Source organism: Spinacia oleracea, chromosome 4 (assembly GCF_020520425.1).
Source record: "Spinacia oleracea cultivar Varoflay chromosome 4, BTI_SOV_V1, whole genome shotgun sequence".
NCBI lineage: Eukaryota > Viridiplantae > Streptophyta > Magnoliopsida > Caryophyllales > Amaranthaceae > Spinacia > Spinacia oleracea.
In genome coordinates this window covers 9,871,360-9,888,620 of record NC_079490.1, presented here as the reverse complement: position 1 = coordinate 9,888,620, position 17,261 = coordinate 9,871,360, and the positions used below count along the sequence as shown (strand labels likewise).

General features: G+C 35.4%; 2 protein-coding genes across 10 annotated transcripts; one reads left to right on the top strand and one right to left on the bottom strand.

The window, feature by feature from the left end:
• Positions 1-5,957: 5,957 nt before the first annotated feature.
• Positions 5,958-13,565, top strand: LOC110792028 (uncharacterized). 8 transcript variants are annotated; one of them, XM_056826422.1, is made up of 9 exons: positions 5,958-6,390; positions 8,269-8,344; positions 8,865-8,954; positions 10,864-11,004; positions 11,089-11,292; positions 11,395-11,487; positions 11,629-11,745; positions 11,821-12,183; positions 13,323-13,565. In XM_056826422.1, the coding sequence occupies exons 6-9, from the start codon at positions 11,428-11,430 to the stop codon at positions 13,344-13,346; spliced, it is 564 nt and encodes a 187-aa protein (XP_056682400.1). In that variant the 5' UTR covers positions 5,958-6,390; positions 8,269-8,344; positions 8,865-8,954; positions 10,864-11,004; positions 11,089-11,292; positions 11,395-11,427; the 3' UTR covers positions 13,347-13,565. The 8 variants fall into 8 exon arrangements, with proteins under 8 accessions (XP_056682400.1, XP_056682399.1, XP_056682398.1 ...); XM_056826421.1 differs by having other exon boundaries at positions 10,844-11,004; XM_056826420.1 differs by having other exon boundaries at positions 10,828-11,004.
• A 746-nt stretch (positions 13,566-14,311) lies between these two features.
• Positions 14,312-16,219, bottom strand: LOC130459227 (probable carboxylesterase 15). 2 transcript variants are annotated; one of them, XM_056826464.1, is made up of 3 exons: positions 15,458-16,219; positions 14,928-15,034; positions 14,312-14,826 (listed from the first exon to the last, which is right to left on the bottom strand). In XM_056826464.1, exons 1-2 carry the CDS (start codon positions 16,173-16,175, stop codon positions 15,021-15,023), a joined length of 732 nt encoding a protein of 243 aa, XP_056682442.1. In that variant the 5' UTR covers positions 16,176-16,219; the 3' UTR covers positions 14,312-14,826; positions 14,928-15,020. The 2 variants fall into 2 exon arrangements, with proteins under 2 accessions (XP_056682442.1, XP_056682443.1); XM_056826465.1 differs by having other exon boundaries at positions 15,495-16,219.
• Between the last annotated feature and the right edge of the window lie 1,042 nt (positions 16,220-17,261).

Genomic DNA, 17,261 nt, shown 5'->3' with positions numbered 1-17,261 from the left:
AGTAAAGAATAATGAACATCTGTTTTAAAGAATGCTTTTGGCTCGTTGTTTGATGTTGATGCTTTTTTTTATTAATGTTGATACTTGCCTTTTAGTTGAACATGATTTTTTATAAGTTGAACATAAGACTAGAGAAACTGGACATCACACAAAGTGTTGAAGATGTCATAGGTTTATAGGTTAAATTTAGTTGTACATAATTCTTGATAAGTTGAACATGAGACCTGAGAAACTGGACATCATACAAAAGTATTGAACATATATTATTTTTATAAGTTAAATTTCGTTGAACAACATCACACCAAAGTGTTGAACATATCAGTTTTATAAGTTGAATTTAGTTGAACATGATTCTTTAGAAGTTTAACACGAGAGTTGAAAAACTGAACATCATACAAAAGTATTATTATTTGTGAACATCATCTTTTATAAGTTGAACATGATAAATTATAAACTGAACATAACAAAATCAAAATTAATATTTCACCAATAACTACCACAACCACCACGAACAACAATACCAACAACAACAACAACAACAATACAATACTAAGTTACCAAATGTAGTTCATTCTACAATTCTGAACATCGAACTTTATAAATTAAACATGAACGAAATAGATCTAAAATCGCAACATAAAATTGTTGTTCAAAAAAATGAACACCTACATATATTAATTTGAACATCTACATATATTAATTTGAACATCTCCAACCACGAAATCAATTAACGACAATATGTAAATTAAAGTAACAATCAAATTTGGTGACGAAACTAACAAATTATTAAACACGAATTCGCAGCAAATGAACCTTGAATAAATGCATATTAAAGATCAATTTACAAAGGAAACTCACGAATTTCATGCAATTAAACATGGATTGACATAAAGAGAGGAGAGAGATATTCGACAGATCTGATAAAAAATTCGCCGGAATCGATGAGAAATTCGACAGATTCGACCAGAAAATCGACAGATCTGACCAAATTTTGACATATCCGACCAAAAATTCGAAAGATCTTACCAGAAATTCGACGAATCCGACTAGAAGTTCGCCGGAATCACATGAGTAACAGTCACTATGGAATCCATCGGAGTCAAATTGGAGGTTTAAAGAGAGATAAATATATAATTTGATGAGAGGAAATAGAAGTTTGATGAGAGAGAATGTGGAGGTTTTGTTGAAAGAGAAAATGGTGAGAGAAAAATAAAATGGAGTTTGATGAGAGAGAAAATGGGGAAAGGTTAGAGGAGAGAGAAAAATGTGTATGTATAATGTAGTGTGTCTTATCTCATATGCATCTAGAGATAGATGCATAGCTATGCAGCCATTAATTATTACCTGACATGGTACGTGCTCAAAATTCTTAAGTCTATATCATGACCGAAACTTAAAATCCATAAGCCCATATTGTTTTCCTTTTCCATCCTTAACACATATTTCTTCCTTCCTTGTTACTTACTAGTAACTAGATCTGTCAAACGGGTCGGCGGGACGATTTCTAAAATATTATTTTCGAGTTTGGGTTTATTCGGTTCGGTCACTTTTGGGTTCGGATTTACAAATGCTTGTTCATGACCTAGAACTTTCGGGTTTGGGCCGACCGATTTTAAAACGCGTATTATATTTTCATTAATTTAGCTAATAATATACAAAATATGTGCGCAAATTAACCAATTTCCCTACACCATTTTATATTTGGTCAAATTCAACCATAAAATGGCGTATAATTCAAATTAAAATCATATTACACCCAACAATAATTACAACGTGTTTTGTATGCTTAAAATTCCTCATAATTACAACGTGTTTAGTATGCGCAAACACTGTTTACTATGCTTAAAATTTCTCATAACCTCATTTATTACTCTAAATACAATGATTTTCATTCAGGCGGGTCCAAACGGGTTTGGTTGGATTTTGACCCATTACTTTTCGGGTTGCTCGGGTACGGATAAAATTGGGTTATAGGTCACCAAATGTTGTTCAAGACCTAGTATTTTCAGGGATCGTGTTCGGGTCTATCAGTCACGAGTCCGGATCCTCTAAAGTTTTAATAAAACTCTACAAGGTAGAGTTGTATCTAAACCAGTGGCGGAGCTAGGTAGGTGCATGGGGGGTCCACCGACCCCCCAAAAAAAACTGGAAAAAAATCCTATAATTGACCTGGTGTTATAGAGAACCGATCTCTTAGGTTATACTTAAAAACACCGGCCCCATACGTAAGTGATCAGTATACTAAAGAGATAACGGTTTTTTCATGAAATACCCCCGAGGTTTACAAAAACGCACCAAATACCCTCGCGTGTTTCGATTAACATAATATACCCCTATTTATCCGTATTGTTCATGAGATGCACCTAACAGTTAACGGCGTTAGTCTACCGTTAGTGGAGTTTTACTATTTTGCCCTTAATTGTGTTATGACCCCATTTACTTACCTTCCCTTTGACAGAAACTCAAAAAAAAAAATCTCATATTCTTCTATTTCTCTCTCCTCTCCCCTGTTCTTCAAGCTTCAACCTACTCGAAACCCAGTAATTCTGGGTAGATCCTCCTGCTCTCTGGTCGCCGGCGACGTCCGATCTCCGCTCTCTGGTCGCCGGCGGAGGCCGATCTCTGGTCGCCGACAGTGATCCGGAGGATCACTTAAATCAGATGTTGATGGTGGTCGACTTGGCTTCGCGGAGGGTGGTCGTTCTCCGGTGGCCGCATTGGGAAGGTTGTCGATTCTCCGGTGGTGCGGAAGTTTCGCGGCGGTGCAAAAAACGAAGTTGTTCTTCCTCCTGCTCTCTGATAGCCGACGGCGTCCGATTTCCGTTCTCTGGTCGCCGGCGGAGGCCGATCTCGGCCCAGGGTTCAACATCCTCGGTTGCACTGTCGATTCATTGACCCACTCAAGTGCAACGAGCAATAGAGAAAGAAGGGATTCAGAGGACGAATCCCTTAGTTTCTGCAAAGGTAAGGGAGCTGAAGAAGATGAAGAGGAGAGAGAGTCTTCAAAAGTTTCTGCAATTTGAAGCACAAAAGGGTCAAAAAGTGCTGCATTTAGGGTTAGAATTGAAGCTGATTTTGACGAAATTGGGTATTTTGATTTGCAATTGAATGAAATTCGAGAAGTTGAGGGTGTTGGGAATTCGGAATTGGGAGAGTGAGTAAAATTGAGTGGAGACTGTTTGAAGAAAATTGGGAGTCAATGTAGAAGCAGACATTGATTATGGATTTATGGTGGTGGATTTCCAGAATCGAATTCTAATTCTAAGGTTTCTGACTTACTACTAAGATAGTATGAAGCACTTAGTTAAGGAATTCTCTGTAAATGTTGTTGTAAGTGTTGTTGATCTGAATATCTTTGATAAAGTGGTTTAATTCTTGCAGCCTTTGTGTTTTAAGTAGCTCAATCCCGTATGTTCTTCTCTGGGTCCGCCCTTCTTGTTTCTCCAATCTCAGTCCAATTTGTGGGCGATTAGTGTGAATGGAAGTAATTGATTTTTCGAATTTGATTGTTTGCACGTTGATTCTTATGTTGGCGGTTGTAGAACAATGGAGTGCACCGGAGAAGATGGATCAGGAAAAGAGAAGGAAGGGATGGAGAGAAAAGAAAAAAAAAAAAGCAGTTTGGATATTTAGTGCAACTTAGTTTACAAATAGGTGTATATTGTGCAATAAGTTTAAAAATAGGGGCATTCTGTGAATTATAAACATGACTTAACGGAGGACTAACGGAAGGTCGGATTAGGGGTATTTGGTGCAAACTTAGGCAAAAATAGGGGTATATTATGTGATTCGAAAGACACGAGGGTATTTGGTGCGTTTTTGCAAACCTCGGGGGCATTTCATGAAAAAACCGAAGAGATAATCCTAAGAGAACAGTCTTTAGGAACAACCGTTCTCTTAGAATTTTGAATAAATATAGGGAATTATCTTAAGAGAGCAGTTTATAGAAACAACTGGTCTCTTATAATTTTGAATTTAAATACCCGTTCTCTTAAATTAAGTTATTTTTTTCAGTTTTCACCACACATATGAAAACCGTAGAGAATTAATGTAATAATTTTGTACGATTGTAATATGAATATTGATTAATTTAAGGACGATACAATTTTTTTAGTAATATATTGTGTGTTGTGGAGGATCACCCGACACAATACTCTAAAAATCCTGGGAACGTCACAACCGACACCCCAAAAAAAAATTCCTGGCTCCGCCACTGATCTAAGCCATACATTTTAAAATCAATGGCTCATATTGATGAGAAAAAATAGGAGGAATTTTGGAAAGATAATATATGAACCATTGATTTTTCATTCAATGGTTGATATGCTCAAACTCTACCTTGTAATATATGAACCATCAGTCACCAACCTTCAAAAACCTTCCGCAACAATGACACCCTCAATCGACCATACTCATAAACAAATTCAAATTCTTGGTGATGGATCGTTGTAGAATTGTCTGAAATTTAATAAAAAAAAGCCCAAAATTTATAACTCAAAAACCCTAATTTCACAATAATTGATTCATAATCCTTAATTCATAAATAAATACTAAATTTCAATGCGAAATTAACTTATAACAACTAGAATTACTCCCTCAAAAAAAAAAAAAAATAGAATTACTGCCACCCACAATTTGTACAAGTAATCAATGAACAAAATCCCCAAATCAATGAGATATCTCCAAATTGAAAATTTGAAATAAAATACATGTTTGCTTGACATTGTCATGTTAAATTTGCTCCTGCGCTCCATTTCAAATCCAAGCCACAATATCTCTTTAATTTTGTTTGTGTAAATGATTGATTTCGAGTGAAAGATGAAGAATAGGGATGAAGAAGGAAGGAGGTGGAAGAAATGGAGGAAAACAAAAGAAAATGAAAAAAGTAGACCCCACTAACGATAATTTATACTCCCTCCGTTCCGGAATACTCGACCCGGTTTGACCGGCACAGAGTTTAAGGGATTTGAATTGACTTATTTAATTTAATAGGTAGTAGTTGATAGTGGGGTATTATTTTAATGTAGTTAGTGGGAGGTGGGTTAAGAGGTGGGAGGTGGGGGAGAGTAGGGGTTGAATTTTTACTTATTTTTTGTATGGAGTAGGGGTAGGTGGGTTAATAGGGGTGGAGTGAGAAATAATATAAAATTGTTAGAATATTTCCATTTTTAGAAACAGGTCAAGTATTAAGGGACGGCCCGATAAGGAAAACAAGTCAAGTATTCCGGGACGGAGGGAGTAAATTAAATTTTGTAGGTGGTAAATTTGAAAAAATATACGGAATACTTTTTAAGAGGGTAATTTTAAAAATTTCTTATACGGAGTACCCCGTATATTTTTTTATATATATGTAAGCACAATTTATTTGTCTGTCCTGATTCTGATCAAATTAGAATCCGTGATTATAGCAGTAAAAAATACGAAAAATGTCTTTGCCAAATAAAAAGAAAACGATGTACTCTGTACTCCGTAGAGTAAAATGCCAAAACAATTGTACAAACACTACTACATAAACGAGCATACGCAACGGTTTAATGCAACGGTTAAAGGTATGGCAACGGTCCTTTGCAACGTCCTAAGCTATTACAACGGTTCAAAAGGTCTTGTGCGCACAAGGTGTACAATAAATTTATTGTACACCAAGATAACTTTAACCCTTTTTTTTGTAACTTTAACCTAGTTTTGATTAACTTTTATATTAGTAAAAAAAATTGATAGATAAATATTTTAAAGGTTTAAATGATTAATTTTATACATTATTAGTTAGTTTGAAGAAATAAGTTTTACTAAAATGAAAAAATTTATCACTGAAAAATAGATAACTTTTACATATATATGCTTAACTTTTAAGCATTTTTAGTTAACTTTTACTCCGGTGTACAATATTTATTGTACACCCATTGTAAATAAGAATTTGTGACAACGGTTATGGTAACGGTTAAAAGGAACCGTTGCATTAGACTTCCTATTGCAACCCTCATATTTCCTATAGCAACAGTTATACTACAACCGTTGAATTTGATTGAATTTTCTAATTCGATCCTGTCGCGCGGCCATTTTCCTTAAAGCGCGAAAATTCCCTCTCCCCAAAATTTCACCAAAAATCTAAAACCCTTGTGGATTCTTCTTCTTCCTCAGACCAAAATACCCAAATATTTTGAACCTAAAAAAAAACTCGATCTCCGTCTTCTCTAATTCTCTGCTTCCCCATATCATCTTCTTCAATTCGTTTTTCCCAACTGCTCTAAATTTTACGAGAAAAAGGAAAAAACACCCAAAAAAAAAAAATCTTGAAATTAACAGTCGTCGCCTCTTTCTCCACGGTCGTTGCTGCAAGTTCTATGTTAAAGTGTCAAGTATTCCTCTCACGAGGACTTCTCTTTCTCTCAGGTAGTATATGAACCTTCAACTCTTTAATTTTTTTCTTCTTTTAAACCCTAAAATGTCATCAATTTTCTGTAACTGTACTTGTATGATGTGCTTCAAGTTATTGTGTACCTAAATAATTGAAATTCAATAGAGAGTGTACTGTTTTGGTTAAATTTATAGGTTTTAAGCTGTAACTTTGATAGTGCCCACCACTTGTTTGATGAAATGCCTAGTAGAAATATCATGTTTGATGTACTATTGAAATTTAGTTGAATTGGTAGAAAAGTTGGCACATGATGAATTAGGTGTTTTTAATTAGTGTTTTCAACAATGAGTTAATGGAGGACATAGCTAAATACTGTCAACTGTAGTTATTGTGTGATAAGCTTAAACTTTAGATAGCTAAAAATACTGTCAACTGTAGAATCCACCTTGTGGTATGGTCCTTCTGTTGACATGTGGTCAGTTGGATGTATCTTCGCGGAGCTGCTCCATGGAAAACCTGTATTTCCTGGTAAAGATGAGGTACAAAGAATGGAGGAATAGGAGGCAGGATTAATCCATGCTTTCCCTCTCTGTATTGTTCTTATTTCTGGTATGTGTGTGTGTGTGTTCACTGATGAAAAAAGATTTTTTTTTTAATCGTCAACAAACAAAACAGAAGTAAGCATTTGTTTTTGAACATGCTGATTTGGCTGTTTCGATTTTGGTTGTGTAGCTGCTGCGTTTTGGTTTTCAGTGTGTAGTGTGTGACCTTGTGCTGCTGTACTGCTGTTTTTCTTGTTGCGTGGAGTGTTGTTGCCTGTACAGTTCGGAGCACAGGTTTGCTGGTGGTTGTTCTTGTGTGGCTGCTGTCTGTCCAGCTGTTACTGCAGGCTCTGTTTGGTTGCTAGTAGCTCTGCAGGGTCTGGTTGTGGTCAGTCGGTTGTTGTAGTGGGTTGTGGGTTGTGTAGCTGTAGGTTGCAGGGTGGTTAGGGAGTAAGCTGTTTTCCCTTTTATAGCTTTTTTTGGTTGTTAGGGAGTAAGTTGTCCTCCTCTATTGTCTTCTGTTGTTTCCTTGTTTGGATTCTGTAATGTTTCCTACCTTTTGGTAATAAGATTTTGCTATTTTACCAAAAAAAAAAAGCTTTACTTATCCTTGCAACTGTTGTGGACAGATTTTAGCGTAGTCGGTTGAGCTACTACTTAACCCAATTATAAGTGTTGGGTACTAGCTTTTAGGGTAGATAATGAAACCACTACTTATGACAATTGTAAGTGTTCACCAAGGTAGAGTTTAGCTTCTCTGAGTATTGTCTTAGAAAGATACTAAGTAACGCTTTTGGGTGTTTAAAAGTATCTTATGTCCCTAAATGCCCGTTATGAGGGGGATGATCGTTTTTCTTCTCAAAATTACAATCTTGACTTGAGTATTTCTATACTACTTTACTGCTTGTACTCTCTAGCTCTGCAATAATATTCTCATAGAAATGCAGCTCTTGCCAGGTTTTGAATCCATGAGTGTTTGCTCCTATCTCACTACCTCACTACAGAATAGAATGGATGAGATTGGTCGAGTGGCCTAGTATTGATTTTAGGACAGAATTAAACATAAGTGCCTTGCGCCATATTTTATTATCTTATGTTGTGATTCTTGTCGTCCCGTTGTACACCCGACCCCCCCTTACCCCGCTTCTCGCGGGAGCCTTTTTGAGGCAATAGGGTAATGATAATGATAATGATGAATGACCATAAAACAAAAAAAAAAACAAGCTAACCCAACCAAAAACACTAATCTACAAATTAGTAATGCATGTTAATTAATTGAACAATTTTGTTTACCATGTCAAAATTTGTTTGGGTATTTACCAAATATCGTGAACGTGGATTCTTTTTTAACTCTCAACTTTTATCTTGCAGGTTTATAGAAATTCGCGTTTAAATCCGAATCTGTGAACGCTGCTGCTTATATATTTTCAAGAAAACATCTTTCTATGTAAGACATTTACTATGTTACTTCTTTTGACTTCGAGATGAATTTGTTGCCAAACCTTTATCGAGATGACTAGTAATAAAATTTCATTAGGTTTGCTATTTCATGATCAAATTAGAAGTACACAAAAAGATGATTAGTTCTAATTCTTAGCTTTAACATCAGTACTTGGTCTCTTTTGTCCAAAGCTAATAACTTACCATGAAAAGAAATGTAAATATGGGTTCCTTTAGTGTTGCTTTGACATGTTGTATTACTATATATATGTAAGATGGTGTGATTAGTTACATATTTTGTTTGCTTTTAATTTGTTTATGAGTACATGCCTGAGAATGAGGGAAGTGAGGATGAATTCGGTTATGGGAATGTAAAAAGAAACTCCAAGGTCAGTATCATATAAATTTAAAATTGTATGTCATATGTTAGGAGCCTGCAATATGTTAAATTTCCTGTATGCACTCTCTTTATTTCTCTACGTGCTATTATTGTTAACAATATAGGTTGATGTGTACCTTTTTTGCAGGTTCGTGTGACTGCTGATAATAATGGAAGGTCACCTTCTTTACAGCTGCCACGTTTTACTGAGATGGTTACCAAAAATATTGCACGCAAGGTCTGTGTGTTAACTGACTTTTAAATTATCTTCTTTATTTTTGTTAAAAAATGCAAAATATCAACAATCAGTCATGTTCACACACCTATTCTGCTTACATGAGTGTATTAAAACTTGGTTTATGTTGTTAAAGTACATTGGAATCCTTACAAGTTTTATTGTTGAATTGAAAACTGACCTGCAACAAATCCGAATTTATGAATTGAAAACTGGCCGGACAGGTCTGTAAACAGTATGCACCCAAGGTTTTGGGGGGGGGGGGGGGGGTTATGTGTGTGTGTGTGTGTGTGGAAATAGGACTTGAGATTTTTGAATGACAACTATGAACAATAAAGACTCAGCCTTACTACTTGGGTCAATACAGACTACGGACCTCAGATTCCTGGAACTCATAGCTTACCTATCTAAATTAAGGAAGACGGAGGAAGTAGCGTTTTAGAAGGTTGATTAGCCACAATTCACATACAAACTATAGCTGAAATAATGACATCAGTGAGTAAATTAAAAGAAATTCTAGTATGATTTGGGGCAGAAGCAACTACCCTTTCTAATCCTCTGGATTATTATTTAATCAATCTTGGATTAGTTGAATATTAAAGTAATGATGTAAGGAATTCAGCATGTATTATCAACTAGAAGAGTCTGGAAAAATAACAGATCTCATAATAACAGGTATTTATGTGTTTTGTATTAGTTTCTTTTGTTGATAATCTACCTTAAAAGGACAGTTTCACATTAATTTACAAGGTGAAAGTTTTAGACTCTTGAAAAACCATGATACTTTGTCTGAACTACAGTCTGGCTTGAACAAATATTACATGCGGTAAAAGTTCTAGACCTGACTGGTGAAACTGTCTAAGATGTCGTTCAGCCTATCCAGCAGAACAATAGATCTTTGGCTTTTGAGCAAAAAGCTTCCATCAGCTAATTTTAGTAGATACCTCCTGCTGCTAATTTCCTTTTTTATTTAATAAAAATTATCAACCTTCCATTAAACCACTGTGTTGTGGTTACATACATGCTTGAACCCGAGGCATGTAGTTACAGCTTGCCATATGAGAAACACCAAGAAATAAATAGAGTTCATTCTAGTGAATGAAACATAAACTTGTTGGACATAAACTTGTTTTGCAATGATTAATGCCATCCAGAAGTTATTGCTGAACCTGCAAGAGATGATGATGTTAAGGTTGCTAATTCTACGAAGATATTTTTTTCCTTTTTGTTTCCTGCTGCATGAAATTGTTTCTTGCTTTAATGATTGATCAAGTCACATTTCTCTGCCTCTCCTATTGGTATAATAAATAGAGTTCATTCTAGTGAATGAAACATGAATGCTAAGTTTCGCCGGCTGATTGCTGCTCAACTTACAGTAGTTTGTCCTGTAAATAGCATCTGACTTGTCATTACTGTCATGTTCAAAACAGATGCAATATATATATCTCTCACTAATAGCTTTTGTTAGGAAATTAAAGGTGCTGGAGCCTTTTCTGGAAAAGATAGTGGTTTCTCTGCTCAATGACCGCATAGTTGTTTAACGCGAACCAAAGAGGCCTCTGCCTAGTGCGATTAAGAAAAAAACTTCCATGCACTTTCGGCTGATTTGTCTTATTGTCTCGTGACTCTCATTAGCCAGTAAAAATGAAGTAAAGCTGTGTGTTTGATGACAGCAGCAGAATTACCAAATTGTACTAATAAAGGTGGGACTTTGCCACATTGGTATAGGAAAAGCTTCAGTGCCTTTTTAGTATCTGAATACGCATGCTGTCAAATAAACTTGAATTTCAGCCAGAATAGTATCCATTCAATATTCTTAATTCTTCTATGCTATTATTTTCTCTCATTAATTGTAACATTCACCTCATTGCCGAAGGACCCTATACAATTAGGGAATTGGTGGTTTGTGCAGGCAGTAGGGCCTGATAATGAAATTGTTGAAGAATTTACTCGATTTTTGGGAACTATGGCTAAAAATTCTGAGTTAGCCCCTCTTAATTTTGTTAATTGGCCAAGTCTTCCCACACATGATAACATATGGGAATATGTCAAGGTTTGTTTCTCACTGAAATAATCATGTATCCCTATTAAGCAGTTCTGAGATTCTACTACTTATGCATATATATTTGTGGTTTAGGAGAAATACATGGTACCTGAAGAAGGAAGAAAGTGGGTAATGGAAACTGTTAACTATGCCTGGCCTTTCCATAAATGTAGAATGAAACAGAAATATTACTATGCATTTGATATTGACGAAGAAAGATTGTAAAACCATCCGAAAACCATTCCAAAAACACATTTCGAAGATCTCTTGAACTACTGGAATTTAACGACAACTAAGGTACTGCAAGGTTTTTCAATTTCCTTCTACTAATTTTATTTTGGTAAGTATGTCATTAGTCATTATATTATTTCTGCTTTTCATTTAAAACCAATTTCGTAGGAAGAAAGTGAGACCAACAAAAGGAATCGTCAAATGCTCCAAGATATGCACACAATAGGTCCAAAATCATATGCCTTGTTACGTCATAAATTGGCAAGTATTTTTGTAACTCATTTTCACTAAAATCTTAACTTGGAAATTATATAATAGTTGTTATGTTATCTACTTCTATGTTGACATGGTCGAATTCATTGAACTATATAAGCATCTAATATCATATCAATATTTTAATAGCAACAAGAGGACCCGAATAAGCAAGAACCTTCCCAAGCGAAGGTCTACAAAGCATCCAGGTCAAGAAATCCTAAGAAGACATACAAAACAAGTTTCGAGAAAACGAAAGATAATATTGTGAGTTTACCTTATTATATCCTTACTTCCGTGAATAGCTATGCTATGTGTAAACTTATAATGCTTCATGGCCAGGTTCAAATGGAGGCGTTAGTGTCTCAACAACAAGAAGTAGGACAGAAAAATGCAGATCCCTACTACGAAGTGATAAAAAAAGCCGAGCACATTGGACGTGTACGTCTTTTTGGGAAAGCTGTGACCAAGAGTGATTTAAAGAAAAGAGGCAAAGCTTCGGGATACACAATTCCTGAAGAGTTCCTACAGAGCATCCAAGCAATGTTAATTAAACAATTTCAAGAAGCTAATCCTGGAATGAATCTCGTGGTTCCTGGATCCTCTACTGGATCAATTCCAAGGGAGTCAACTAGTGACAGGTCACAAGTTAACGAGGAGCGAAGTGGGGAACAGTCTTCTACTGGGACACAACTAGAAAATCAGGTAAACTATGCCATATTGACCTTTTTAATCGATTAAAAAAATTTGGAGACAATTTTATTTTGGTATGTTGGAGAACTTTTTCCCATATCTTTCTCTGATCTTGACTCTCTGGTTAGATTCCTGGTTTTAGTCCCTTCATAGCCTAACCATTCATGATGAGATATTTAACATTGTGGTTCAGTTTCTTTGCATAATGCTTACAATGAGGGCATTGGTTAACGATTAGAGTTATTTACAAGAAAGGTTAGTTAGGATTAGCTTGAAGCTTGTAGATCACATATTATAGAATGAGCCACTGTAGAAGCCTCGTACCTTGTTAAGCTTATGCTTACCAGATAGAGAATCTTCTCAGTGCTCCCAAAGTGCATGCAATATTTTGTGGATTAAAATAGTGATTCAAATTAACATGTACAAATCACAAAATTGAATCCTTCTTAGAATTTTGAACTAGTATTTAGTTCAACAGTCAACTCCCAAGCCTCTTTTGCAGAACCTGAAATCTAACAACCTGATATATGACAGATACATTTTCTTCGTCCCAATAAAAATTCATCCTAAACCTTCACTGCATTGTTACTAAAATAGGGGTTACTTGAACTATGCAACAACTAAATATCAAACAAAAATAACTATGCTACTAATCAAAAGAGTAGCAAGAAAACAACCTGCAGAACAGCTGGTTTGTTGCAGATGGTTCTGTTGTATGGTTGGTCTGAAAGGGTTGATTGCAGATGGTGTTGCTGCTTCTGTCTCCTTGGTGCAGTTGCTGCTGGTCTGTTGAGTTTCATGTGTGAGTTTCTGGTCTGTTGGGTTTCTTGTTGCTGCTCTATATGTGCAGGATGTGTGTGCTGTTGCAGCTTGGTGTGTGCCTCAGCTACAGTTGGTTCTTTTTTTGTTTGTTTTGTTTTCGGTTGCGGTTTGTGCACCCTAGTCCTGGTTTGTTGGTTCTTTGTTTGGATTATGTTTGTTCTACCTTTTGGTAATAAAATTTGCTATTTTACCAAAAAAAAGTTGCTATGAGAATTATGGAAATATGTGTTCTGTTGTGGCCCTTTTTGACATTTAATGGAAAGGTTTATGTTCTATTATTTGAGACTTTTGAATCTTGCTCATTACTTTCCTTATATTTTAATCTACAGGTTGTTGAAGAACAAATGAATTAGATATGGAGGAAGTATAACTTTTTTGGTGGTGCATGTATCTCAATTTGTAATTAGTTGGCCATTTTGATGTATGTATGTGTGATCTTAGCTACGTAAGAAACTTGTAATACGTTATTATTTTTTGTGAACGTGTGATACGCTTTTATCTTTTGGAATACTTATATAAGTACTAGCAAAGTACTTAATTATAATTAAAATCATTTGTAGATATTCAAGTGATTGGAAAAGTATATATATATATATGGTCTCATTGAAAATGTAAATTTCATCCTCCTGGATTTCGTTATTTTAGGTATTTGTCCAAATTACAATTGCAGGCAATATTCCATTTACAAAATGATACGAGCTCTAATAATGTAGTACACCCGTTGCATTTTTCAAAAATAGTTGTCCCTAAATCTATGGTAACGGTCAAAAGTAAATGGCGGTAATTGTCAATGACTGTTGCATTAGGTGTGTATGACCATTACAATACATGTAAAGCAACGGTTGTTGTAAAAATGTTTTAGCCGTTGCAATAGGGATAAAGGGGCGTTGTAATAGAGCTGATGCAACGGTCTACCTTGCTTGTCTATGAACCGTTGCATTAGCTGTAATAAACCGTTGCAATATATCTAAAGCAACGGCAGCTAATGCACTGAAACCAATTCGTTAAGTCTGAAATTTAATTAGTTAATTAAGCAACGAAACCAATTAGTTATGCAACCGAACTGTTTAGTTAAGCACTAAACCAATTAGTTAAACAATGAAACCGATTATTTTAGCAATGAGATCAATTATTTTAGTTAATAATAAGTTTGTTAAAAAATAATAACTATTCGACTCATAAATTTAACTATTTATCTTTATACCTTAACTATTTTGTTATTCAATTAGTTATGATTTTATTACTTTTAGTTATGTTTTACACTAGTTTAGTTGGTACCAAAAAAGTGGTCTAACCGTTAGACGGTCTTACACAAAAGTTTCTGAAATAATTGATGGTTTAATGTTATTTCAATTATTCAAACACAAATCTTCTCAAACTCCAATTAAAAGTCCTAGGAATTATACTATGCCCATGTAGTTAACATATTTCATAAGAAAAAACACTTGAAGCTAAAATGACATAAATCCAAAGCTTTAATTAATTAATTACACAGATTCTACTGATTGCTACTGAGAGTTTTAAAACACGTACAACTCTAACCACAGTCGGATTCCTCTTCGATGATTCCTCTGATAAACTTCTTGGTTAAGCTTATAAGCAGATTTGCTGGTTCTGGGTTAGAATTGTTAGCCAAGAAGCCATGCTCCAGACCTTCAAACATAAAATACTCAACCTTACTCCCCCCTAACTTGCTTATCCTGTCTGCGTAATCTTTGACTCTGTCTCTCAGAAGATCTTTTCCACCCACCATGACCAGCATAGGACCCAGCCCAACCTTCTTCTCTGCTTCATCTTTCTTCCTTCGCTTTCTAGAACATCTTTTGTTTGTTGCTGGGAAGGAATCGTTTAATTAGGAAACCAATCATATAATCATATAGTAAGTATATATGTTATGAGGGTAAATGTAAATCATTAGTAAAGCATATATTCACCTGTTGAGCAACTCAAGATCTGCTCTAGATTGGGGCTTCTTGGCCCAAATGGGTTCACCAAGGGGTAATCAGTTGTCTCTCCAATTGGTATGGCTAGTCTCCAGTACCTTGCAAAATTTACAATTTACAAGCAACAATGGATTCAACCTCAATTTAAGGAATTCTCTTAATTATCAAATCATGATTTGGTTGCCTTATACAAGTATTAAGTATAGTACATTAGTACTTGTATATACATGCTGACAAGTGACAACAAAAAATCATCGATACACTGTAATTATTTAAGGTGACTGTTGTAGTATTTCACATGATTAAAAGCAATACCAATGATGTCTTGGCCTAGTGGTTAAGATTGAGGGCCTGTGTACAATAGGTCTCAGATTCAAATCCCCCACCCCCATTTGTAACTTATATTGCCCTTGTGGCTCATTGGAACCAAAAAAAAAAAAAAACATGATTAAAAGCAATAAATTAACCCAACAAACCACATAAAACAAAACAAATTAGGCAGGGTTCACTAAAAGACTAACTTGTCAATGATATCCAAATTGTAAGTGTGAGTAGAACCTTGTAACTCCGACTTAGTCCTTGCACAGTTGCACCACCACCAAACAGAGGAGCCAACAACACATACCCAACAACCCGAATCGGGTCCAACTCTCTCCAACCGCCACTCGCAATCCGAACCGCCAAATTATGGGCTATATTCCCTCCGGCTGAGTCACCAAATATAACCACTCGACCAAACCCTTTGCGGTTCTCTCCTTCACAAAAAGTTTCTCGGACCCACTTAAGTGCAGTCCACACGTCATCAACGGCAGCCGGTAGCCGGTCATCGGGAGCGAGGCGGTAGTCGACTGAGATGACAAATTCGGCTAGAGCATTGCAAAGGCGGATGCAGAAATTGTGGTTGGCAGCCATGATAAGAGAGTCGAGGCAGAAGCCACCGCCGTGAAGGTAGATTATGATGGTTGGGTTACCGAAGGGTCCATCTACGTAGGGTGTGTAGAGACGGAATTCATCACGGTAGACCCGGAGATAGAGGTTGTGGGTCGGGTCGTATTCGAAGTCAAACGGGGAGATTGTGGGGTACTTAGCGTCATCTAATGGGAGTTTGGGGGTGGGGTTGATCGATCTTAGGTAGCGGATTATGGAGCCATCGCTGAACAACTTCAGTTTGCCATTGATTTCTTCTACTACGTACGGATTTTCATTTTCACTGGAGGTGGTGTTTTTGACGTCTGACATATCTGTTTTTCTCTCTCTAGGAGTCTCTCTCTCTCTAGGAGTCTAGGTTTCCGGCGATTGATGTCTACTGGATTCGGCGGGATGGGAAAGAAGAAGGAAAGGGTTTTTTTTGACGATTGATGTCTACCGGCGGGCGGGATGGGAGTATTTATAATTTTTATTTATGTTTTATTTTTATTTTTTATTACTCTTATTTATTATTTACTCCTATGTATTTTAGAAAGAGATACACTTTCCTTAAATGGTTGTATTTTAAAAAGAAATACACTTTTCTTTTTTGACATGTTTTCTTTTTACTATAATAAATAATTCACCCACTACTCTACTTTCATCTTATTTTTATAAATTCAAATAACTCTCCTAAAATTATGTGCCGGTCAGATTGTATCTCTTCTTAAAATACGGAGGGAGTATTATTTATTATTGGAAAATTGACATAAATAATCTTAATTCTCATTTTCTCAAAATAATACCAACTTTGGATTATTTATAATAATCCCAACTTTCAGATATATCTTCTTAAAATAATCAAAACTATCAATTTCCCTATGTACAGTGGACCCAAAATTATTTAGTAATGATAAGAAAAAAAGACTTCAGATTATTTTGAGAAGGTAACCCCACAAGTATGGATTATTCTAAAATAATCCAAAGTTGGGATTAATTTTAGAAGATGAGTGAAAGTTGGAATTATTTTTGTCAATTTTTTTTATTATTTATTATTATTGTTATTATTATTAATAATAAGTTTCAACAAATTCAGATAAGTTTGGATAATTTTAGGTAAAATAAGTTGAGTATAACTCACCCTTAGACCTTGTTCTCTTCAACTTATAGGACCTTATTTTCAGGTCCTATAAGTCCCTACAAATTCAGATAAGTTTAGATAAGTTGAATAAAGTTCTATAAGTTCCAATAAGGTCCTATATAAGAGTGCGTTCTGTTCACCTTAAGGTCGTAAAAATTGTAATAAGGTCGTATAAGTTCCAATAAGGTCTTACATAAATGTGCAATATAATTAATATTATGATTATTTACGTTGTTATACTGAGTATTAAATAAATCATATTTATATTACTCCCTCCT